The 26,696-nt window shown below is 35.0% G+C and overlaps 1 protein-coding gene across 6 annotated transcripts in view; it reads right to left on the bottom strand.

Annotated features, from left to right (window-relative positions):
- The window catches only part of PHTF2 (putative homeodomain transcription factor 2), a 136,824-nt gene that overhangs the window by 82,711 nt on the left and 27,417 nt on the right, over positions 1 to 26,696 (bottom strand). For 4 of the 6 annotated variants that reach the window (XM_037836502.1, XM_037836506.1, XM_037836505.1 and 1 more), the window contains exon 1: positions 24,867 to 24,995. In XM_037836502.1, the coding sequence (XP_037692430.1) occupies positions 24,867 to 24,911 (45 nt within the window). In that variant the 5' untranslated portion in view covers positions 24,912 to 24,995. Of the gene's footprint in view, positions 1 to 24,866; positions 24,996 to 26,696 lie in introns of those variants that run through there. The other 2 variants (XM_037836503.1, XM_037836504.1) reach the window with 1 other exon arrangement.

The raw sequence follows: 26,696 nt of genomic DNA, 5'->3' as shown, positions 1-26,696 counted from the left end.
CTCTGTTCTATATTTTGTGTTCTTCTTTATCATGGTTGATTTTTAAGTTAAGATCTACGGAGTACAAACAGAACCTATATCTGTGTGCATTACAAATTCTAATTGATCGTGTCAAAATAAAAGAGAATGTTTATTTAAAAAGATACTGTGCTAGAATTTTCTCAGCAACCATCCAAAGGTCAGTATATCACACCCATTTTAAAGATGAAGAAATTAAGTCTAAGAGAGGTTGAAATAATTTGCCCATGATCATATTGCTTTTAAAACCCATAATTTGGATTATTCTAAAGGCTTAGATGCCCCTAGGCTTTCCATTATGAGGTGGTATCTTCTTAAAATAAATCTGGATTGCCTTTCCTCAAAACAATAACAATCTGTGGAAATTGTTATTCTTAGCAGAACCCATTTCAAACCTTTTGTTTAGATAAGAATTAAGTAAACACACTACCTAATTGAGACACATCCATTGTTTGGTCTATTAAGAGTTGTTTTAAATTAATGACTCCTAAGAAAAGCCATCACTTTTCTTCGTATTCATGATTGTAATTAAATGTTCAATTTTATTACTTCTTTGCATAGATGAGAAAATGCCATTCTGCAAGAGTGGAAAAAGTTTCTGCGAAGGCACTTTATCAAGTGGGGTGGGAGGATGTTTTCTTAACATGGATGCAGGTTTGAAGCTCTCACACACCCCAGAAAATGCCATGTTCTTTTAATCCATTCCTGTGAGTGCAGACCTATTGTGGGTGGGACCTTTTGATTAGGTTGTTTCAATTGAGATGTGACCTACCCTGTTCTAGGTGGGTCTTAATCCTTTACTGGAGTACTTTGTGTGAGAAAAAAAGGCAGAAAAGGCTGAGAAAGCTTAGATAGAAAAGTCCTGGAGGAGCTAAGAGAGGACCCACAGAGGAAGCCACTGGAATCAAAGCTGAAGTCAATGTAACCCAGGAGGCAAAGGATGAGCAGACGCCAGCATGTGCCTTCCCATGAGACAGAGGTGTCCCAGATGCTGGCAGTGTTTCTTCAGATGATGCCTTAATTTGGACATTTTCATGACCTAAGAACTATAAGTTGTAAGTTAATAAATCCCCATTGTAAAAGTCAACCCATTTCTGCTATATTGCATTCCAGTAGCTGTAGCCAACTGAAACAGATTTGGGGTACCAGGAAAGTGGGGTGCTGCTGAGTTGCAAATATCAAAAATGTTAGAAAGGCTTTATAAATGAGTAAGAGAAAGATTCTGGGAAAATTGTGAGGTGCTTGATAGGAAAGGCCTAGATTGCTTTGGGGAGACTATTGGTAGAAATATGGAGGCTGAAGATACTTCCAGTGAGGCTTTAGACAGAAATGATGAATGTGTCATTGCAAACTGGAAGAAAGGCATTGCTTATTTTAAAGGTGGCAGAAAATTTGGCAAAATTGAGTCCTAATGTCAAATGGAAGGCAGAATTTGAAAGTGATGAGCTTGGACACTAAGCTGAAGAGATTTCCAAATCAAATGTGGAAAGTGTAGCCTGGTTTCTCTTTGTAGCATATAGTAAAAACGTGAGAGGAAAGTGATAAGCTGAGAACTGAACCCAGGCCTCAGAGAGGGTGGAGTACGTTCCCCAGGGATTGCGGAAAGTCTGGCCACCACCATTCTGTTCTAAGGGGATGGTGCATGTGCCCTGGAGATGGCAGAGAGTCCAGCTGCTGCCTCAATGCTTGAAGAGGGTGGAATGGAGAGCATGGGCTACTCCCCAAAGTTTGGAGATGTTGGAGCTCTCATCCTAGTGTTTGGAGAGAGCAGAGTTGCTGCGCAATCCCTTGGAAATGGTGGGGCTGCCGCTCTCTCAAGTCCCGAAGATAAGGTGTCTTTCTATAGATGACTTTCAGACCTGGAAATCTAATGAAGTATGCTTTGCAGGTTTTCGGAACTGTCTGGGTCCAGTGACCTGTTTTCTTTCCAATTTCTCCCTATGGAAGTGGGAACGTTTATCCTATGACTGTTCCTCTTTTGTGTATATGAGAAGCAGATAACTCGAAAGTTTCATAGGTTCACAGCCAGAGGAGAATTTTCCCTCAGGACAGACCACACCGGTAACTAATTTTGATGAGACTTTGTCCTTAATACTGTTACCAAAATGATTTAACCTTTTGTGACATTGTGATGGAATGACTATATTTTGCATATGGAAAAAACATGTCTTCTGGGGGGTCCAGAAGGTGGAGTGTGCTAGTTTGAAGGTGTTATGTACCCCAGAAAATACCATGTTCTTTAAATCCATTCCTGGGGGTGCAGACCTTTGTGGGTGAGACCTGTGTGTGGGACATTTTGATTAGGTTGTTTCAATTAAGATGTGACCCACCCAATTCAAGGTGAGTCTTAAGCCTTTACTGGAATCCTTTATGAGAATATAAAAGGCAGAAAAGGCTGAGAAAGTTTAGAGAGAAAAGCCCTGGAGGAGCTAAGAGAGGACCCACAGAGGAAGCCACAGGAACCAGAGCTGAAGGCAATGAAACCTGGGAATGAAGGATCAGCAGACGCCAGCCATGTGTCTCCCCATGTGACAACAGGTGTCCCACATGCTGGCAGCCTTTCTTCAGAGTCCAGGTATCATCCTATTGATGCCGTAATTTGGACATTTTCATGGCTTAAGAACTACAAATTGTAAGTTAATAAATCCCATTGTCAAAGCCAACCTATATCTGGCATATAGCATTCCAGTAGCTTTAGTAAACCGATACACATGAATGTGTACATTTATGAAACACTTTCAACTGTATCGTTGAGCTACCTTATAAGAGGCATTGGACATGATTTACCGAAAAAAAAAACCCAACTTGTTTTAAAGTTCTGCTAACTTTATAAATTCCTTGAACAGTGTTTTATCAATCTAGTAAAGCCAAGGAGCACATGCATAGGAATGATGCATAGATGTTTTACAGCATCAAGCTGTAGATTAAATACTTAGTTTATTACACTTTCTATTCATCCAATGTAAGATGCTGTTAGGATAAAAAATAAAAGCTCTCACATATTTCTTCCCAACTGATATCTCTTATTAGATTTGTTCTTCCTTTGAAACATCAAAAAATAAAAAAATAATTACATGACCACTTCATCAATTGTCATTACATCTTCAGGAAACTGGAATAATGTTTAATAATAAGGGGTAAGATCAAGACCCAAAGCAAACAAACAACTACAACTCAGCTAGCTAGTCAAAAGCAGATCTAAAGTAGGAAATGGTCAGTAATAGCCATCAACAAGAATTGATTATTGCTTTTGTTACAAGTAAATAATCTCTTTTCCTTTTGATTTCACCTGAGAAGACCTACATTTAAATAACAATCCCAAACTTTATTTCCCAGACCTCTTGAAGATCAGAATCTTCAAGAAACCAACACCTAGCATGCAAAGACAATGCCAGTTTAAGAAGTCTCTTCCAAATTTCCAAACCTACTGGAGTTCCAGACTAAAATTATAATACCCAAAGTAATGAAACAGTTAAAAGAAAAAGCTATGCAAATTAAAACCACAATGAGATACCACTTCACATCCACTAGAATAGAATAAAAAAAGACAGACAGTAACAAGTGTTGGTGAAGATTTGGAGAAACTGGAACCCTCATACACAGCACATGGGAGAGCATAATAAAGGATCCACTTTGGAAGAGTTTGGCAGTTATGATCTAGTATTTTTCAGACTAGTTATCCACCCAAGAAAAATGAAAACATAACTCCACACAAATATCTGTATACAAATGTTTACAGCAGCATTATTCATAATAGCCAGAAAGTGGAAACTATCCAAATGTCCAGCAACTGGTGAATGGTAGTGTTAATGCCATAAATCTACTCAAAATCACTGTACTGTACACTTAAAAATGAGTCAATTTTATGGTATGTAAGTTATACATCAATAAAGCTGTTTTATTTAAAAAAAGGTATATTTTCATAGGCTTTATTTAAATAAAATAATATGGAAAGCATTAAATGAAAACTATAGTATTTAGGAGGACTTATATCATAGGGGAATTTGGAATGAAAAAATTTTTTACATCAACTTTTCATTCCTGGCAGGCTTTCCCTCTCTATGTCCAGAAGACTGCCTTTGCCAATTCTCTCCTCTTTTGAGGGTACACAGAAGGGTATTATTAATTAATTTTAATATTGGCCTAATATTAATCTGCGTGTTTATAAGGTCTGCTTTCCATAGGCTGCGAGATATTCAAACATAAGACAGAAAGGTAAATTACAGTTCACTGCAAAAGAAATTAAATTTTAATACAGAGAAATTATCTGTGTTGTATAAATATTTGCTATATTTGTAATATTTTGGAATTTTAGGACTTATTTGGAAATACATATATGAAAATGATTTGTAAATAGTAAATAGTAAATAGTTGGCTAGTCTTGCATACCAGATAATTGTTACGACAGTAAATAGTGATGAGATTTATCTGTAAAAGGGCAGGATTTTAAAAACAGAAGATCTGGAGCTTTAAACAAAACAAACAAAAAGCCTTTGAGTCTGTTTCCTCAGGAATGTTTTGAAAATTGACAGTTATTATAAATCTTTTAGCACAGCACTCAGTATAGTAGGTACTCCAATTTTGTTTTTAACCTCAGTTATGTCTAGCATTACACAAAATATCATCATATACAACAGAAAATCTGTGTCACTGTCCTCATCAAAATGAGAACCATGAATTTTTAGATTAAAACTAAAATAAAAGTATGTATTCTCAATCCCTTTATATATATTTCAAATATAATGGAAAGCTGAGTCAATTTCTGATTTTTAGATAAAATGAACTAGGTATGAGATTGTACGGAGAGATAAGAAATAAACGAACAATTGAATTAAGAAAAGTTTAAGCTATGAAGGAATTTAAAGCTCATAATATTAGATACAAGTAATTCTTAAATTGAAGTAATGGGAAAATCTACCTCTTAGTCTTCAAAAAGTTTTATTTATTTAGTATCATATATCTTACGGGTAATAAGTATAAAATATTACCAACATAATTTATATTTATCAAAGTAGCAATTTTATTTGAATCCTTTATCAAAACATTTTATGCAATTTTGGCCCTAGAATATTCAGCAGCAATTTCATTACCCATAACTGTTTTTTACAAAGAAAAATCATTTGAAAAGTAACTATTATAACCCTAATTGTATGTAAATACACAAAATTAATGTTATATAATCTTTTAAAAATGTTTTATAGCTGGTTATAAAAATCATTAACTACCTAGCTTCTAGTCATTATTTTGCCAATATTTTAAAACTCAAGGCTTGAGTCAACCATTAAATACTAAAGAAAAAGACATTGAGGACTTCTGGGGAAGATGGCAGAGTAGGGAGCTCCAGGACCCACTCCTTCCTCCAAAACAGTAGGAAGCAAGCAGAAACTGTCTGAAACAACTGTTCTGGAGCTCCAGAAGCCAGAAGAACAGTGTACAGAATTAGGGAAAAGCAGGAAGAAGAGGCTGAAAACCTGTGGTAAAGAACTGTGAGTAGCTCATTCTACTCATGGTCGGCTACCTTGGGGTCCAGCTGCCTTGGGGTCCAGCCCTTGGCTAGCTGCTGTAGACAGAAAGGTACATAAATATCCTCCTCCCCAATAACTGGGGTGGCACAGATGAGCACTGATGAAGGATTTGGATTACTGAATTTGGATCTCTGGGTCCCATCTCTGAGCTCCCATCTCTGCAGCCATTGTTTCAACCCTGCCCCTGACAAGGGTGGAGGTAGTGGAGGATGGAAGACACAGTGCCTCCATAGGGCTGTGGGGAACAGTTTGCTGAAGAGCACCATTTGCAGGACAGCCCAGGAAAGGACAGCTTTGGGGAGCTGTCAAAAGGCTTTTTGGCATCCTTCCTGACCCTGTCCCCAGGGCTCTCTAGAGCTGGTCTGTGCCCCCTTTGTGGGTCCCTGGCCCTGTTCTGGCCAGGAAATACTGACTTGGGAAAATCCCCACCAGGGTAACCGTTTTCCCAGAATTTTCCTTCCAGGAAAAAGTGGCCAGAGGAAACGAATGAAGGGTAAAAAAACCTAAAGAGACAAAATAAAAGCAAGGAAAAGATCAAGATTCACAGAGAAGGAACAGAGGAAAGGAAGCTTTCTCCTGCAGGTAAAACAACTGCATATATACTACCACACACCGAGGATAAAAATCCGATGAAGAAGAGCTGAAAAAAAGTCTGATAAGTTAAACACAAGCAATTATAAAGCCTTAACACAAAGCCAATTAACAATAAAAGCCTAGTCAAGAGAGAGAAACTGACCTTCAGAATAAACTCATCAAAATAATCAAATGCCTAGATAACAGCAAAAAAATTACAAGCCACACTAAGAAACAGGAAGTCATGGCCCAGTTAAAGGAACAAATTAAAACTTTGGAGGAGATACAGAATTTGGAACAACTAATCACAAATGTTCGAACAAATTTCGTAATTCAATTCCAGGAGATGAAGGAAATTTGGCTAAAGAGATAAAGGATATTAAGAAGACAATGGGTGAGCATAAAGAAGAATGTGAACGCATGTAAAGAAAAATAAGAGTTGATAGGAATGAAAGGCGCAATATATGAGTGTTGGAGAGGATATGGGGAAATAGGAACACTCATTCACTTGCTGGTGGGAAGGTAAAATGGTGCAGCCACCATGTAAGACAGTTCGGTCGTTCTTCAGGAAGCTAAGTATAGAATTGCCATATGACCTGGCAATCCTGCTACCAGGAACATATGAAGAACATATAGCAGGGACTGGAACAGACATTTGCACACTGATGTTCACAGCAGTATTCACAATTGCCAAAAGATGGAAGTAACCCAAGTGTCCATCAATCGATGAATGGATAAACAAAATGTGGTAGATACATATGATAGAATATTACTCAGCTGTTAAGGAATGCAGTCCTGATGCATGCAACAACGTGGATGAACCTTTGAGCACATCATGTTGAGTAAAATAAACCAGACACAAGAGGACAAAGATTGTATGATCTCACTGTTACAAACTAATTATAATAAGCAGGCTCATAGAGTTAGAATGTGGAATATAAATTGCCAGGAGATAGACTAGGGTTAGAGAATGGGGAGTTGTTGCTTAACTTGTATAGAATTTCTACTTAGGCTGATTGCAAAGGTTTAGAAATGGATGGTGGTGATGGTAGAACATTACTGTGAGTGTAATCAACAGCACGAACTATATAGGTGAAGGTGATCAAAGGGGAAAACTTAGGTCATATATGTTACTAGAATAAAAATTAAAAGATAAAACATAGGACTGTACAGCACAATGAACCCAATTGTAGATGACGGACCATAGTTAATAGCAGAAATATAAGAATGTACTTTCATGGTACCATACTAATACAAGGTACTAATAATAGAGTGGTGTATGGGTGCAAAATACACCTAATACAAATAATGGACGATTGATAGAATTGTTTTAATAATCTTTCATCAGTTGTAACAAAGGTAACTCTACTAAAAATACTCTAATTATTCAAAAAGTGTTATCATAAATTAGTAACAAATGTCTCAAACCAATGCAATGTGCTGGTGGTGCATAGGAATCCTTTATTTTATGGATGATTGTTTTGTAAACTCACAACTTCTCTAATTAAAAAAACAGGCATAGTAATTCCCACTATATAGGATTTTTATCAGCATAAATAGGATACCAGACAAAGTTCCATATAGATCCAAGTCCCATATAGATCACTTTGCACCCAGGGTACATTTGTCAATGTCTGTTAACATTTTTGGTTATCATCACTGGAGAGTGGGTGCTGGGGTGTAGTGGGTAGAGTCCAGGGATGCTGCAAAACATTTTGCAGTGCATAGAACAACCCCCCATATCAAAGAACACTGTATCCATGATAAGTATGAAAAGAAATGAAATGAAGTTAAGCAAAACCTTAGTTACAAAGGAAGACATCACACTGACGCAGTTCATTATTATTAAGAGTTGCATACCAAAGGTCACTGACTTAAAAATTCCTCGCCAAATACTTTTTAGTAACATGCCACCAAAATAAGGAATTTCAAGACTTCACAATGACTTTTAAATAAATGCTATTAATGAAAATGGAAAAACAGAAAAAAGAAAAAGAGATTGATATAAATGGGCATCAAGTAATTATATCACCAAAATAGTATCGGTAATATAAAAAATTTCAGAACAAACCATTCAAGCAATGTCTTCATGGGTAAATTTTTGGTTTATGTTCTTGTCTTTTTTTGACAAGTATCATATTTGGTTTCAGAAATATAAAAAATATAGTTTTATCAGCAGAAGTAATTTCATTTATAGGTTATGCATGGAGTACTCTCTTAGGGCAAATTAATTCAAATTTGAGTATTTTTTGGAGATTTAGCTTAGTTTTAATTGCTATTATATAATTTAACATTTTAAGTTTCTTCTGTAAAACTGGCTAAAACACCTTATGAAGCTCATTACCACAAAGGAGAGTCTAAACTTGCATGTAATGGTGCCTAAGAGTCTCCCCCTGAGTACCTCTTTGTTGCTCAGATGTGGCCCCCTCTCTCTCTCTAACTGAACCATCTCCACAGGTGAACTCGCTGCCCTCCCCGCTACGTGAGACCCGACTCCCAGGGGTGTAAATCTCCCTGGCAATGTAGAATATGACTCCCGGGGATGAATGTAGACCTGGCATCGTGGGACTGAGAGTATCTTCTTGACCAAAAGGGGGATGCAAAATGAGACCTAATAGTTTCAGTGGCTGAGAGATTTCAAATGGAGTCGAGATGTCACTCTGGTGGACATTCTTATGCACTATATAGATAACACCTCTTAGGTTTTAATGTATTGGAATAGCTAGAAGTAAATACCTGAAACTACCAAACTCCAACCCAGCAGTCTGGATTCCTGAAGACAATTATATAATATTGTAGATTACAAGGGGTGACAGTGTGATTGTGAAGACCTTGTGGATCACACCCCCTTTATCTAGTGTATGGATGAGTAGAAAAATGGGGATAAAAACTAAAGGACAAATGGGGTGGGATGGGGGGGATGATTTGCGTGTTCTTTTTTCACTTTTATTTTTTATTCTTGTTCTGGTTCTTTCTGATGTAAGGAAAATGTTCAGAGATAGATTGTGGTGATGAACACATAACTATGTTATCATACTGTGGACAGTGGATTGTATACCATGGATGATTGTATGGTGTGTGAATGTATTTCAATAAAACTGAATTTAATAAAAAAAAAAAACTGCTAAAACAAGCCAATTTTGCAAAATGTTTTGCTTTTAAGCATTTTTAAAAATTACAATGATAAATATGTATGGCTGAACATCCATCTAGTATATGTCAGTTTAGTGCTAAATTTTATGATTTAAAATCAGTTAAAGAATTTACTTCACTGTGCTTTGATAAAACTATAAAATCTCACTGAAGAAAATCAATAAATAGATTTGAAACCTTGGTCTAAATTGTGTGATTACACAGCTACCCTCATAGTTCGAAATTTCAAATATTGCTGAAATTCAGTACCCAAAAGGTAATAAATGCAAATACACAATCCACATTTCTCATTAAAATGCTTCTTTGACAACATTTCATCTCTTTGAATTACTCCAGAAAGTCAGGCAGCCCTTAAAACTAATCTTCAAAAGCATTAAATCTGGCAACTGATTCAGGGCATTTCTCTAAGCATCTCAGATACAAAACAATTTCAATTTAGGAAACTTCCCTAAGAACAAAAGATAGGAAGACAGACTCAAAACACTGAAAAAAAAAAAGTAAATCTGAGTAACTGTACCTGAACATTCTTTCATGTACTCCATGAAATTTCTTAACCTTTTATTTCCTAGTGGTCTGCACTTTGACCAGTTATTTTTGCTTGTGGATAAATGCGGATTTTCCTCATTGGTAGAAACTTCTAATATATACCCAAGTGAATGAAAGAGGCATCCTGTACTAATTTGTATCATACGTAGACATGAACCTAGGATACTTTACATATCAGATACTTAATATTTAATTAACTCCATTTTGCTTTATTAAAATCTGACAATATTAGACTAAAGTATGTTGACATATGCTAATATGCTTCAAGAAAAAAAATTCTTTTAAACTTAGAAATGGAAGCAATTTTTAATAAAAAATGGAGCCCCATCCTATTAGATGCCCAACTTAAGACATTACTGTGTTTACAAAGAGAAATGAAAACAGAAAATCTACATTCAGTCAAAATTAGATATTTTTATTGTTTGTTTTGTAAAAGCAGGTAAACTAAGTAGTGGTGAGGGCACTGAACTAAATTCCTGGATTTAAATCTCAGCCCGCCACTTATTAGCTCTATGACTTAAGTTGAATTACTTTGACCTCTCTGGTTTTCACATTTATTGCAGTGGAATGAGATTTCTGAAAAAAACTACTACTTTTTAGGGATCTCTCTCTAATCTTTCTGCCCAGGAATAATAACAACATCTGGATCAGGAGCTTTGTTTGCAAAATTATAGGTAAGAAGTTATATGTAACTTGCAAGGAAAAGTAAAAATGTACTGGTATTGGTTAATATTCATAAAAAAACAAAACAAAACATTTAAGCCACCCAAGAGAGCAAAAGAGGAGGATGACTACCAAGGCAATGTTTTAAAATAACCACTTGATCACTACTGCAAGGAATTGGATGGAAGGCCTAATCCCTGGGACTAAAGGATACTAGGGTCTCTGATTTCAACTCTCATGTCAGTTGAGGCAGATAATAATAATCATTCTTATTATTTATAATTATCACTTATCATGTGCCTGACATGCTTGATATGTATTAACTCATTTACTCTCATAATGCCATAAAGTAGTTACTACTAACTCTATTTTACAGTTGGGAAAACTGAGGATGTACAAGGGTACATATTAAACAGTTAAGTAGCAGAATACAGGAAATCAAATTCAGACAGACTGGCTCCACAGCTGAAGTCCTTACCCAACAGTAATTTCATTCACATCCAAAAACTACCCCGTGTTCATTTGTCTTGGCTCTGATCACTAATTACTGTCAGCTACTTCTGTCTTTACTGACCTTCCACAGGCTGCCTTGTCAGCAGGGAAGCTATCAGGGTCTGTTAAAGCAAATGAGAATATGCAAAATGCCTTATGAAACCCAGTTCACTCATCCCTAAAAATATAGAAAATACTTAATATTTTTGGTAATCACAGGGTAACTGTAAGGATTAAATGTGCTAGTACATATTGAGCTAACAATACTAACAGACATGGAAGATCTCAATAAATGTTAGCTATTATGTCCTCTCCATGAATTACCTAAAGCTTCCTTTTCCTTCACACTGCAGCAGAGACAAGGAAGGAACATATATGGCTTATATGCATTCTTTTAGAATTCATCATAGGATATACTATTCCAAAACATAACTCTGACTAAACAATGTGTACATAATATGAATCAAGACTGCAGCATCTTCCTTGTTTACATATTTCTAAGTTTACTATAAACAGCATGAAAAGCTGTATCATTTTTTTAAAGCAATTCAAATGCCAAGAATATTAACACACCTTGGTTATTTAAACACCTTTGTATCTTAAAAATGCTAACACATTATTGCTGTTCATTCAATCATTTGAGATCATGAAGCATATCTGAATTATTCAAAATCAAATACATTAACTTATTGGCTTCCTTCCACTTACCTAATTAGGGTAAAATTAAAATAGCAAAAAAGTTAAGATAAATTGCTGCTGGGTACTCTGTCCAGACTCTCCATAATTAGAATCTAAGGAACCTGAACTAGTGTTATTATTGGTCAAGAAAAGGTTTGCATAATTGAAAGAGTCCAGGTGGTTCCAGGACTGCTACTAAGGAAATCCACAGGTAGGCCAAGAGAAGTGTTACATTTACTCTTCATTATGTAAGTATCAGGAAAAACTATGCAGAGGAAGAAATCAAATATTCACTTACAGTGTTTTTTAAATTTAAAGAACCATTTACCTAGATGAGACTGTGCTAAAATCACAATTAATATTTGTTGGGTGCTTCACAAAGCATTTGCAATCTTATGCTGCACAGACCAGCATTAACTTCTTTTACTGATGAGAAGACTGAGGTGTTAAGAATCATCAGAAGTTTCTATGCCTAGTACTGGGGGCACAGAGCAAGTCCTGACTTCTAATTCCATGCCATTTCCACTGCACCACACTCCTTTATGTAACTTATTATCTGGAGAACAGCATTTTTCTACAGATTTTCCATAAAAACTAAGAGAAGAAAATTTAAGTCAAACAGAGGGAAGCTGCATCCTCTAACTGCTTCTTACAGTAAGTCACAAACACTATTCACTCTGCAAAATTCTGCAATCATAGAACTTGCTTACCATGGTATCACTCAATAATTCCCAAATGTTTTTCTATTAACACTTATTAACATCACACAGAACTTCGGGTAATGTTACTATAGGCTAAAGTACTATGTTTAATACTTAACGTAACAGATATAAATCTAACTGTTTAATACCAAAGACAAAGAAAGAATCCCAAAAGCTGCAAGAGAGAAGCAACACCTCATGTACAAAGATGCCTCTGTAAGATCAAGTGCTGATTTCTCATCAGAAACCATGAAGGCAAGAAGGCAGTAGGATGACATACTTAAAGTGCTGAAAGAAAAAAAAAAGTCAACCAACAGTTCTATATTCAGCAAAACTGTTTTTTACAAATAAAGGAGCGATTAAGACATTTCCAATTAAACAAAAGTTAAAGAAGTCTGTTACCACCAGACTGGCCCAACAAGAAAAGTTAAAGGGTGTCCTTCAAGTGGAAAGGAAAGAAAACTAGAGAGTAGGTTCAAGGAGCATGAAGAAATAAAGACCCTTTGTAAAGTTAACTACATGAATAAATATAAATGCCAGTACTGTTGCATTTTTGGTTTGTAGCTCCACTTCTTTCTTACAGCATCTAAAATGCAAATGCATAAAAAGTAATGCTAAATCTACAGTTTTAGAATTCAATGTATAAAGATCTAATTTGTGACAAGTACAATATAAAGGTGGAGAGACAAAAGGGGTGCAGAAACATAGTTTGTATATGCTATGGAAGTTAAATTGGTATCAAATCAATCAATATTTTCAGATTTACTATGTTAAATTTAAGTGCCACAGTAACCATGAAGAAAATACTTTCTAAATACAGGAAGAAATGAGAAGGGATCTAAATGGTTCCTTACAAAAGTTCAATTAAATACAAAAGAAGGCAGTAATGCAAGAATTGAGGGACAAAAAGGTATAAGGCTTAAAAAAAACAAATAGTAAAATGGCAGGTGTAAGATCTGTATCATCAATAGTTACCTTACATGTAAATGGATTAAACTCTGCAATCAAAACACAGAGATTGGCAGAATGGATGAAAAATCATGGTCCAACTATATGCTGTTTAAAAGAGACTCACTTTAAATTCAAAGACACGGGCTGAAAGTGAAAGGATGGGAAAAAATATTCCATGCAAATATTAACCAAAAGAGAGCAGTGGTGGCTGACCATACTATATCAGACAAAACAGATGCTTAGTAAACAACTGTTAAAAGAGACCACAAAGGATGCTATATATTGATAAAGGGTTAATTTATCAAGAAGATATAACAATTACAAACAATTATAGTTATGCCCCTAACTCTAGAGCCCAAAAATACATGAAGCAAACACTGACAGATTTGAAATAAATGGTTTTACCTTAACAGTAGGAGACCTCAATACACAACTTTCAATAATGAATAAAACATCTACACAGAAGATAAGTAAGAAAATGTATATGAACACAAATTCTACCAGCACATTATTTTCTGTAGAGAAAATATCTCGGCAATAAAAGTCTTTAATCCTAAAAGTCAACCCGTGCTGGTAAAATTAAATGCATTGAATTTTCCTTGTATGATGTCAATGTAAAGAGGCTCTATCCAGTTATTGTTTTCCTTTAATTTTCTACCAGTAAATACCAATGAACTACATAACAAAATTGTCACAACAAGACAAACAAGTGATAATTAAAAATATATCTGGCTGCCTACCATTATGAGACTGAAAAACTAAAGATCTCATCCTCTGATTCTCTAACGCTCTAGAAGATTTAAAGTTTAATAAGGTCACCTTAAAAACTTGCTCTTTCTATACTGTCTTTCATCTGTGTGGAGTATATACCAATCTCACAAACTAGGTAAATAAGAATTCTTTATCTGTAATTCTAACCCCATCATAGTGGGTGGAGGAAAGACCAAAAACAGATAGCAAACTAAAGCAAAATTCACTTAAAATGACCAGAAAAAATGTATCCTACTAAGGATATTAATTTTGGGCAAAAGTTCGAGTGGAAAAATACCTACCTATTTTCTGAGAATCAATCCTTGGTATTGAATTAACAGCTTTCATTTGAATAAACTCTATGGGCCATTTGGCAAAGAGCAATTTAGCTTCTAAGTTACCCTGTTAAGCAGCATTTATAAATGTCAGTCTTTGTAGAACTATAAACATACAGCAGGTTAACAACAGTGTTTTAGAGATTCTCAGACCTTTCAAAGCTAGTACATTTGCTTAATTTTAGGCTGCCAATGGCAACTCACCAACTTATTTCTCACTGTCTTTTACCATGGTTAAATATAAACTGCCTGGAAGATATTTGGAATATAACTGGCAAACATTATATCCATGACTAACATCTCTATCTTAAAACTACTCATCAGAGAATGAAATAGAGACTAGTTTTCCAGTATGTCATAAAATATTTTTTTCTCACTCTCGACAAGTATGAGTAGCTTTATTCATTAAAGAACTTACAGTGTATTCAAAAAACATTGTTTCTTAAATCTCCTCATACCTGTGTAAACAGTTACATTAATTTTTAGGAACCAAATCTGGCAACTGCTGTGGGCAAATGAGTGTTTCCTTTTAAAAGAATAACTATCCCATTTATTAAAAAAAAAAAAAAAAAGCTAATAAGCAAATAAGTAATTACAGTATTTCAAAGAAGTTATGCACTATGTACAAATTCCTAGTTCTAATGTACCAAAGTATTTACAAAACAAAAAACAAAAACCTTCTACTACCAAATACTCAATTTTGAAAGACAACAAATATATAATAAATATTAGGCATTTGGGTGTTTGGACATGGTGAAAAAGATGTTGTGAAAACCTTAAAAACAGATAAAGAATTTTCTACTAATACTGTGTTTGAGAACTTAGTACTTTTATACCCAGGAGTCTCACATATAGATTCCTTTGGAGTTTGTGGACATTAATTGTACAGCAGATCAGAAGGATATTACTAGGGAACAGTGCAAGGTTTTCTTTCCTATTTTTCCATTTTTCTCTACCTATGGAAGATGAATCTACTATTTTATTAAGTACACTGCAATGTAATTAATACCTACAATTCTATTAACACACAAGCAACAAATGAGGCTAAGGTTTTAGAAGTAAAAATTCACAGCAAAGGAGGACAAATAAATTAGTTTTATAGACCAAAACTATAAATGATATATAGTAAAACCCACGAAGTAAGAAAATATTTTAAAATGGTCATTTCTATTCCATTTGCAAAGTCAAAGAATTTTTGGAAACAGTGAAAATTAAAAGAATGTTTATTTAAAAGAACATACCCAGAAAATTTGCCAAACAGAATAGTGCATTCCTCAAAATTACCATGTAAAATTAGTAGGTGTTAAAAAACTATATCTACTCTTCTATTTATGCACTTTCTAGCACATTATTCATTTTGTTCCTTTCTAAAACACTCCTCTTTACTATGAAAAGAAAGTACTTCAAATCATATCAGATAAAGAATGACACTAGCCAAAGGAAAAAAAATTTTGTGTTAGAAATTAAAGCAAAGTAATAAAGAGTGATTAAATTCAAGCACAGAATTCTCAAAGATACGAAAGAAACTTAACCACTTCTACTGATGCTTTTCCATTTTAACAGATATAGGAAAGTTCAGTTTAAAAGAACCAATTAACCAAATATACTTTTTATAACTAACACTCCATATTTAGCAAAAGAGATCAGAAGGGAAGGCAGGGGAGCCGCTACAGCAATATTTACTGACCACCTACTGTACACCAAGTGCTATGCTTGCTGTTTACATGTGTTATCTCATTTAATCATCACAGCAATTCTTAACTCAACATTATTGATGAAGAAACTAAGGCTAAGGTAAGAAATTTTTCCAAGGTTGGCAAATAAAATCAGCTAACTGAGGACCACTCAGGAAAACCAAATGACCCTCCAAAACATGATCACTCGAAACTGTTGTATACACTTAGCGCCAAATACAATCCTCCAAAACATGATCACTCTAAACTGTTGTACACACTTGGCGCCAAATATGAAGTCCTATAGAATCAACAAGCGGAGCAATTTTCATTATACTGTAGCAATTACAAAAAATGCATTTTCAGACATTTGATTTCAAAAGGAGATTGAATTTTTAAAATTTCACGTTTACTCAACTGCTACAATTTATGATTGAATCGAATCAATATTTCATACACATTTAAATATTATACTTTTATATACAGTTAAACAAGAAAGCCCAATAATCATATAATACTTCTTGCCATAAAAGCCTAATGTTCAATATATAACATTTTTTAAAATGTCACTCCTTTCCATAGTAGATATCATCCTTAAAATAATGTAGCAGTGAGATAAATAATACCTACAGTATTGTTTGGTCCTATTAGAAAGAAACAAGATTTTAAGAGATAGTCAATAATGCATCACATTAGATTTGATGATCTTTCAAAACTAGAACACTGATCATGTGATATCACTTTTAAGAGATGACTAGAAATAGTAAATTCATGGAGATAGAAAGTAGATTGGAAGTTACCAGGAGATGAGGCAAAGGAGGGAAGAACCAACTCTGCTGTGCTAGCTTGAATCTGTTATGTACCACATGAAAGACGATGTTCTTTTAATCCACTCTTCCGGGGGCAGACCTATTGTGGGTGGGATCTTTTGATTAGGTGGTTTCCTTGGAGATGTGACCCACCCAACTGTGGGTGGGACCTTTTGATTAGATTATTTCCATGGAGATTTTTTTTTTCCCAATGAGAATTTTTATTCCACAAAAACTGCAAAGTTGCCTTTTGGAAAAAATCATTTTCATCTGAGATGTTTATGCTCAATATTTTTAACACAAACATACGCTGCAGACGTAAAAAATGCTTCTGAATGTTCAGCTAATCTAATAGCTCAGTATTTTCATGTTTTGAGAATTCCTGGGGGATGGCTGAAAACTGTGGTAGCTAGGGGAATTCTGAGTCAGACTTAACCCAGCAAAGTGAGGCCACAGGAAACCCACAACTTCCATGGAGATGTGACCACACCCATTCAAAGTGGGTCTTAACTAGTTTACTGGAGTCCTTAAGAGAGCTCAGGGAGAGAAAAAGAGCCCAGAGCCCAGAGCCAACACAGACCCAGATGCTTGGAGATGCAGACAGAAAGACATGTGGAGATGCTAAGCTAAGAGATGAAGCCCCGAGTTTGCCCAGAGAAGCTAAGTGAGAACCCACAGACACTTAAAGAGAAAGCTACCGGAATCAGAAGCTGAAAGCAATGCAACCCAGAAGCAAAGGACCAGCATTTGCCAGCCACGTGCCTTCCCAGCTGACAGAGGTGTTCCAGATGCCATTGGCCTTTCTTCAGCAAAGATATCCTCTTGTTGATGCTTTTGTTTAGACACTATTATGACAGTAGAACTGTATATTTGTGAACTAAAACCCCCCCATTGTAAAAACCAATCCATTTCTGGTATAATTGCATTTTGGCAACTTTAGCATACCAGAACACCTGCTGATACCTTGTTTTCAGACTTCTGGCCACCTGAAAAGTGAGAAAATATATTTCTGTTGTTTTAAGCTACCCAATTTGTTATCGCAAGCCTAGGAAATGAATACAACGTCTTATAATATCTTGATATAACCTCTGAGTTAATCAATTTCATTATCTCAATAAGTCAAACCATCTAATTAAATGAATACATTTGGAAGCACTCTGAAAAATAAATGCTATTTAAATGTGTAGTGGTACTTTAACATCATCATCATCACTGTCACTACCACTATCTTCACTGTTATTATTAAATCAACATTTATATATATATATAATACTAACCATATCTTTTTTACAAAAAGGTGTTGTGATGGTTAGGTTCATGTAGGTAATGGTACCCAGGTGTCTGGACAAGCAAGCACAGACCTGACCATTACTGCAAGGACATTTGTGGCTGGTTAATAAACCAGAAGGTTGGTTTATGAAATCATCAGTCAATTGGCTGCAGATGTGACTGATTACATCAATGATGGGCATATCTTCCACAATGAGAGAATGCAGTCAGCTGAATTTAATCCAATCAGTTGAAGACTTTTAAGCAAGACAGATAGAGGACCTTCACCACTTCTGCTAACCAGCGAAGCATTTCCTGAGGAGCTGATTGTACATGTTCATTGAAGTTGCCAGTTTGCTGCCTGAGGAGTTCATCAAACATCTTCAATGGAGTTGGCAGTTTGCTGCCTGCCCTATGGAATTTGGACTCGTGCATACCCACAGTTGTGTGAGACACTTTTATAAATTTTATATTTATAGATATCTCTTGTTGATTCTGTTTCCCTAGAGAACGTTAACTAATATAGGTATATACCTCCCCAAACACTTTCAAATCAGAAGTCACCTAAAAAAAAACTCTCAAACTGAACAAATGAATTTTATAAAAGTTTCTTCAGCCTGTGTTTCAAGGCAACTTTCTTATGAGAGGAACACTGGCCTGGAAGTCAGTGAAGCTGAGTTTTGATTTTATCACTAATTTGGTGTGATAATGATCAAATTATTAGTCTTTATAGGCATCATATTTCTTATCTATAAAAAAAAAGTTTAACAGGAACTAGATAATCTCTAAAGTTAAACTACCTGACCACTGCATGCCATAGTTTCTTTCTTCCTCATGCGCAAATGTACCTCAAACCAAATTATTTAGGCTAGAGACGTTCAAACTGGGGAGAAGGTTGGCATGGTACTTCATGACATAAATAGGGGAGAAAAACCTTAAGTGAAAAGGCAAGTATTTTAACAACTAAACTAACAAAGCTACTGCTAGGACAAGTCATGTTTTTGGTAAGTGATACTAAAAAGGAAGAGGTGGAAAACATCATCAATGACTGAAGAAAACAAAGTTGAGGCTTATAAATGCCACTTAATCATGCCTTGCTGTTGGAGTGTTAGATGACAAACATCAACTAAAAACCCATTGTCTAACATTGAATATTAGAAGTCTGAAATTTTAGGTTTCTCATTTATAAGGAGGAATTTTTTAGCCTCATGAAAATCTTTAGAATCCATGAAATAAAGTCCCCTGTTATGTCTGAGGAATAAGAGATCAAAATAATAACTATAGAAATAACTATCATTTATTGAAGGCTTACCCTGTGTGGAGGACTGGAGCTAATATTTACATGTATCAAGTTATTAATCCTCACAAAAAATACAAAAGATGGTATTATCATCACATTCTATAGAAGAAGAAAGAAAAATTCAGAGATGTTAAGTAATTGTCCAAAACCACAAAGACTTTCAAGGTCAAGGATTCAAATCCCTGCTTTCCAACAACCAAAACCTGTGCTCTTATTAACCATACACTGCTTCATACCAGTCATCCTTGGAAGGGGTGGACTGTGACTGAAAGGGAGCATGAAGGTTTTTGGAGAGCTGTTAATCTATTTCTTGATCTGAGTCTTATACAGGTGTTCAATTTGTAAAAATTCATCAAGCTGAACACATAATAAAATACTTCAATAAAAATTAGTAAATATATACATTTCCTTCATGCATTAGAGTAAGGACTCTCATATGCAAGTAAAAATCCTATTTAAACCAGCTTCAACAAAATAATTTATTGGCTGACATGGCTAAGCCACTCAAAGGTGAGGGGTGAAGCTAATCTCAGGGTGGACCAAATCCAGGCACCAGGGCACCATGCTGGCCTGTGGTTGTCTGTTTTTTCCCATTCATGACCTTCTCTGGTGCTGGCTCATTCTCTCCTTCTGGGCATAACTATCTCCATATAGTAATAACATGCCTCTAGACTTACATCCTTTTAGCCCCGATGAAAGAAGCCCAAGTGTCTTCTCCATAGTTCCAATTTTTTACAAAGTTTGTATAAGTACACCTTGAGTCATGTGGACATGCCTAGACCAATCACTGTGGCCAAAAGGATGAGAAGGTAGCTCTGGCCTTGTCCACCTCTTTGGCCAGAAGAAAGGAGCAGTGTGTGTAGCATAGATAACAATCATTAGAGAAACTGTTGAGTATTGGAAGCCACTCTAATTTCTAATCTATTATATTCCAAGTCATAAGATCCATTACTAATATTTTTTTTAAAATCTTCATTTTATTGAGATATATTCACATACCACACAGTCATACAAAACAAATCGTACATTTGATTGTTCACAGTACCATTACATAGCTGTACATTCATCACCTAAACCAATCCCTGACACCTTCATTAGCACACACACAAAAATAACAATAATAATAATTAAAGTGAAAAAGAGCAATTAAAGTAAAAAAGAACACTGGGTGCCTTTGTCTGTTTGTTTGTTTGTTTCCTTCCCCCATTTTTCTACTCATCCATCCATAAACTAGACAAAGGGGAGTGTGATCCTTATGGCTTTCCCAATCCCATTGTCACCCCTCATAAGCTACATTTTTATACAATTGTCTTCGAGATTCATGGGTTCTGGGTTGTAGTTTGATAGTTTCAGGTATCTACCACCAGCTACCCCAATTCATTAGAACCTAAAAAGGGTTGTCTAAAGTGTGCGTAAGAGTGCCCACCAGAGTGACCTCTCGGCTCCTTTCGGAATCTCTCTGCCACTGAAGCTTATTTCATTTCCTTTCACATCCCCCTTTTGGTCAAGAAGATGTTCTCCATCCCATGATGCCAGGTCTACATTCCTCCCCGGGAGTCATATTCCATGTTGCCAGGGAGATTCACTCCCCTGGGTGTCTGATCCCACGTAGTGGGGAGGGCAGTGATTTCACCTTTCAAGTTGGCTTAGGTAGATGGAGAGGGCCACATCTGAGCAACAAAGAAGCATTCGGGAGGAGGCTCTTAGGCACAATTATAGGGAGGCCTAGCCTCTCCTTTGCAGCAACAGTCTTCCCAAGGGTATATCCTGTGGTAGAGAGCTCAACCCATCAAACCATCAGTCCCCTATGTCTGTGGTCATGCTAGCAACCATTGAGGTGGGGTAGGCCCATACCCCTGCATTCTCCACAGGCTCCTCAAGGGGGCTCTACATATTTTTTACCTTGTTTTGTCTTTTTTTTTTAACTTTTTTTTTTTTAAATCAACTGTATGAAAAATAAAAAAATAAAAATAAATAATTAAAAAAAAACATACAATAAAAGAACATTTCAAAGAGACCATAACAAGGGAGTATGAAAAAGACAACTAACCTAAGATAACTACCTTACTTACAGCATGTTCCTACTTTACCCCAAGAAAGTTACCTAATATAGCAACAACTAATATTTTTTTAAATGATACTTTATATATTTATTGAACAAGTAACAAACCACTTTTAAAAAGCTTTTAGAAAATCATATTTAAAGTTGATTTATTTCTTTCACAACCCTGTGAAGTGCATAGGGTAAGCATTACTATCCTCAGTTTACAAAAGAAGAAACTGAGGCTCAGAGAAATTAACATTTTCAAAATTACAAACTGGCAGAAGTCACAAGATCAAATATAGGCCTTGAGTCTAAGTCTAGTACTCTTTCAAACACATGATACTATAAAACATGGCAGTTTAGAAATTACATTAAAGATACAATAGTGCGTATTAGAAGAAGCTCAAGAAAAAGAATATAAAGAAAAAAATGTAATAAACCCATTTGTTTATGACTCAGTACTTCTATTTTGACATCTTAATTTTCTATTTACTATTAAATAGAATAGTAAATACACAGAGGCAAAACAGGACTGTATGAGAGACTATATTCCATCAGAAAGCATATCCTATGTATCACTTAGGATGTTTCCAACTTCAAATGACTTTTAAAAATAAGGAGATTTATTATCTCACGTAACAAGAAGTCCCAATGTAGAAAAGATTCCAGGGTTGATAAATCCCAGGGCTCAAAAAGTCCTAGAACACTCAGGTTCTTTCCATCTTTCAACTCTGCCATCTGTAGCCTGTTGACATGCTCCCCTAATGGGAGCAAGTTGACGGAGAACCTCATCTACCAATGTCCAGAGACAGGAAAATATATCTTCACTTTCATTTCATTCATTTACTTAAACTTACTTAGTTAATATAGGTAAAACTTAAAAATGCCTGGCACATAATAAACACTATATGCTTTCCTACTATGATAATTGGGTCTCATTCTAAGAGATGGGAAACTTTCCAGAAACCCTTCATGTTGTATTGGCCAGAATTGGAATATATGTCCCTGTATTAGTTAGGGTTCTCTAGGGAAACAGAATCAATGAGAGGTATCTATGACTATAAAATTTATAAAAGTGACTCATGCAACTGTGGGTATGCACAAGTCCAAATTCTGTAGAACAGTCAGCAAACTATCAACTCCAATGAAGATGTCCGACGAACTCCTCAGGAAACGCTTCGCTGGGCAGCCGAAGAAGTGAAGGTCCTCTATCTGTCTTGCTTGTAAGTCTTCAACTGATTAATTGGATTAAATCCAGCCAATTGCATTCTCTCATTGTGGAAGACACGCCCTTTGGTGAGTCATCAGTCACAGCTGCAGTCAACTGACTGATGATTTAATAAACCAGCCTGTTGGTTTATTAACCAGCCACAAACAGCAATTGTTAGGCCAGTGCTTGCTTGACCAGACAGCTGGGTACTATCACCTGGCCAAGGTGACACTTGAACCTAACCATCACAGTCCCTTTTTAAGCCAACTGCTGGCAAGGGAAATAGAATTCTGTAACTGGCTTAGTCTAATCATGATTCACCCTCTCTGAGAGTTTAGGTACACATTCCCTGGTCACAGGGCTATGTGGAGGAGAATGAATTCCCTAACAAAATAGAGGTTCTTTTAAAAGGGAAAAAGGTCATGAATAGATTTTGAGTAAGAAACCCTCTGTAACCTAGTTCTCCAAACATCCTTTATTCCCACGGAGCTAAATGGAATCCAGAGGGGCCTCAGGACATGTTCTCATGGCAAGAATACACTGACTTTAGAGTAGGGAAGGAAGAGGCAGACACATATCTGATGGTACTCTAGGAAGGGTAGTACTGGGGATTGCTATTTTTTTGCAATAAGCATTGTAAAGCTAATTAATCTTTCAAATTATTTATATATATATATATTTATTAATTCAAGAAAATGAAATTTAAAGTGAAAGAAAAAATAAAGCAAATAACATCTGGTTAATTGTTCTGGCAATTCCCCTAACAAATGTGATTACATTTGCCATATATATTTCGTGATATCAGTCATGGTTACTCAGAACAATTTTTTGGTTGTACATATCCAAAGTGGCTAGGTAAGTGACCCACAGATAAGGAAGGTATTACTGTGCTAACTGAATGTGAGTACAATATTTCAAACTCTCCTATCCCAAGAAAGGTCAGTCAACCTAGTATGTCCTACAAATGATCTTAGTTAATCTGAATGTTTAACATAAAAAGTCAAATATAGAAAATGCTTTAATAAACATCACTAACTCCATAAGTAAAAATTAGGAAAGAGCAAAACTTTCAAAGATCTATATCAGAAGCTTTTTTTTTTTTTTTAAGTTTCCTTTAATTCAGAGTTTTCTTTTATTTAGCTTTTTAGGCAGACTGGTCTGAAAGTTGTATTGAATTTAACAAGTAAGGGTGGCACTAATCCAAAACTACAAAAGTTATCATTAAAAGTTCCAATTAAGTACCTTATATGAGAAATGTGATATTGTGCATCTGTGATAAGTTCTACACACAAAACATACCACACATCCAAGAACCAACTATATTTTAGTTGTCTAACCTTTAAAGTATCTAATTACCACTTATTTTCAACTAAATTTAAGCATTACCTGGTTTTTCCCCACATAAAAGCAGCTTTAAAGGTATAATTATATTTTGTTAATAATGACTAAAGTATGAGGCATCAAAAATGTTTAAAAATGTGAAAACAAGCATAATTCACTACAAATACTAAAAATCTATGATACTATACGTAACAACACATTTTAAAGAATATAAACAGTATTAAAAGTAAACAGTTCACACTATTTAAAGAAAAGGAATTTATGCTTTTGGACTTTATAAAAGAAAACATTACATTGGTAAAGCTTATATTTAAATGTATGGGATGACACAGCTAATTAAGCATGACGATAATCCTAAATCAGTTCCCAAAGGTTTCTTTTACTGAAAAGATTTAGCTGCTGAATTGTACTTTACAAGAAACAGATTAAAAACTATATTTCTCTTGATATAAAAGTTGTAAAATTATAACAGCTCGGCTAACCTAGCTTTCTTTTAAAAGAAATTAAAGCAAAAATATATTAATGCTATTACAAAGTGCCAACTACCTCCATAATCCTGGAGATTAGGCTTATATTATAACTGACAATAATTAGTCTAGCTATTTTGATAATGTTGGAGTAAAAAGTGGAGAAAAAATATTTTTAAGCATCATCTTTCTAATTAAAATAAAATAAGCACAAGTCCAAATAATCTTCCCCTTCCACTCCAAAGATCCTGAAATCTATTTGTTCATTATTTTAGGTAACATTTGACATAAATCTGTAGAACAAAATTAACATACATTTTTTTGAATAAAAACATTTAAAAAGTTAAAAGCTTTGACTATGAACTTACCTTCTTCTGATACCAGACTATGGCATCTGTGACTTTGGACGCCATTTATTCCACTGAAATCACACATTAGTCATTTTAGGCTGTGCAAAAGAGAAAAACACACAAACAACTTTACTTCCACCTTCCAAAAGGAGACTGAACGACATGCATACACAGTACTCTGGTTACTTGCAGAGCAAGGGGTGTGTGACCATACTTATATTACACCCTTCCTCATTACTATTTTAGCAACAGGTTCTCTTAAGTAAACAAAAATCAGTTGCCATAATAAAAGGTTCTTTCTGCATGAATATAACACTTGATTTTTCTTACAAAATAGCTTGAATTGTTGTTTTTTCTTTTTTTTAATAAGCCTTTTAAATAATTTCAGAATTCCCTAGGTCATACTAGAAATTTTTCATGTATAAATTCACATATACTAGAAATCAATTCATTCACTCAGTAATATATCAATTTTGCTGTTGTTTCTATCTAGGAATAGGACAATTACAACTTTTTTTTAAGGTTAACAATCATTTAATGTATTAACAGTTTCACTTACAAATGTACAGCAATCTGCACATACAGAGGAAAAAATAGGTTCTGTGGTCATAACAGAATACTAGACACAGACATGCAATCACAAAAAAAGATCAATTCAGGGGAAGAAAATGGAACAACTGTTAAAGGATGGCTTGCTAGAGATGCCGAAATTTATAATCATATTAAATTTTTCCTGATACTCAGTAAAAATAAAATTGAACTAAAATCAAATGATGGGAAAAGCCATAGAACTAATACAGAAATATAAGGACTTCCCAGACATCAAACTTTCTGCAGACTACTTCATAACCATCTTTTTTTTTTTTTTTTTTTTTTTTTAAATCTATCTAAAATAGCTCTGGGTATGAAAATTGATGGTTCCTCAGAGCCCTAGGTAGAACTCCAGATCGATTTCAGTTAACTCTGGAGTACTTTACTGGCCATGAGACAACACTGGCCCTAGAACTGATTACAAACGAGGAACATCCAAGGCCGCATAGGATCTCATGGAAGTACAAGGAGTAAAGCACCCTGCTGAGCCAGCCAATCCTAGCACATACAAATCTCAAAGTGTAGAGATGCTACCACTACAGAGTTTGCTCCAAGAAAACAAAATACCAGGTTTTATACCCATTCTTGTGAGCAGGTATACTTACTTCTTGAGCATATCAGGATTCAAATATAATAAAATTATTATCAGCAAGTTCAAATGTTCAGATGATTAATATCTAAAATTTAAAGTAGAATTTATTGTCTGTATTTTTTTTACTGTGTTATAGACCATATCATTTTATTATCTTTCTTAGTATATTAGTAATTATGTCTCTAGATGATCACATTCAAGCAAATTATGCTTTGAAATGCCTGAGAAATGCCCTGGCATAAAGAGGAGGAGCATAAGAATCAAAAGACCTAGATTCAAATACTGGTTCTACTAACTAATGTGTAAGGTTGAAGAAGACACTGAATCTCTCTGTAATTTCTATCTAGGAAGTACTGCCAGTTTCTTTCACTTATAAAATAGTAATAACTATATATACCTATCCCCAGTAGGAATTTTGTCACTTATAAATATGACAATATGCATAAAAAGCCTACCACAGTCCAGGACATAGAGTAATGTTTAATTATTTTAATTTATATTTACATAAAAAACTAAACTCCCCCATCCAGTATTTATATTTCCCTTTTTAAACATGACAAACAGCTTAGAAGGAATACATGTAATCAGTTTTTGTTAATATTTAAAATAAAAATAGCTACCTGATTATTTTAAGATCACTATATACACATGGATTAAAGATTTCA

The sequence above is a fragment of the Choloepus didactylus genome, chromosome 5, assembly GCF_015220235.1.
Source record: "Choloepus didactylus isolate mChoDid1 chromosome 5, mChoDid1.pri, whole genome shotgun sequence".
In the NCBI taxonomy this organism is placed as follows: Eukaryota; Metazoa; Chordata; class Mammalia; order Pilosa; family Megalonychidae; genus Choloepus; species Choloepus didactylus.
Note: the sequence above shows the minus strand (reverse complement) of the source record. Positions and strands in the feature narration are given on the sequence as shown.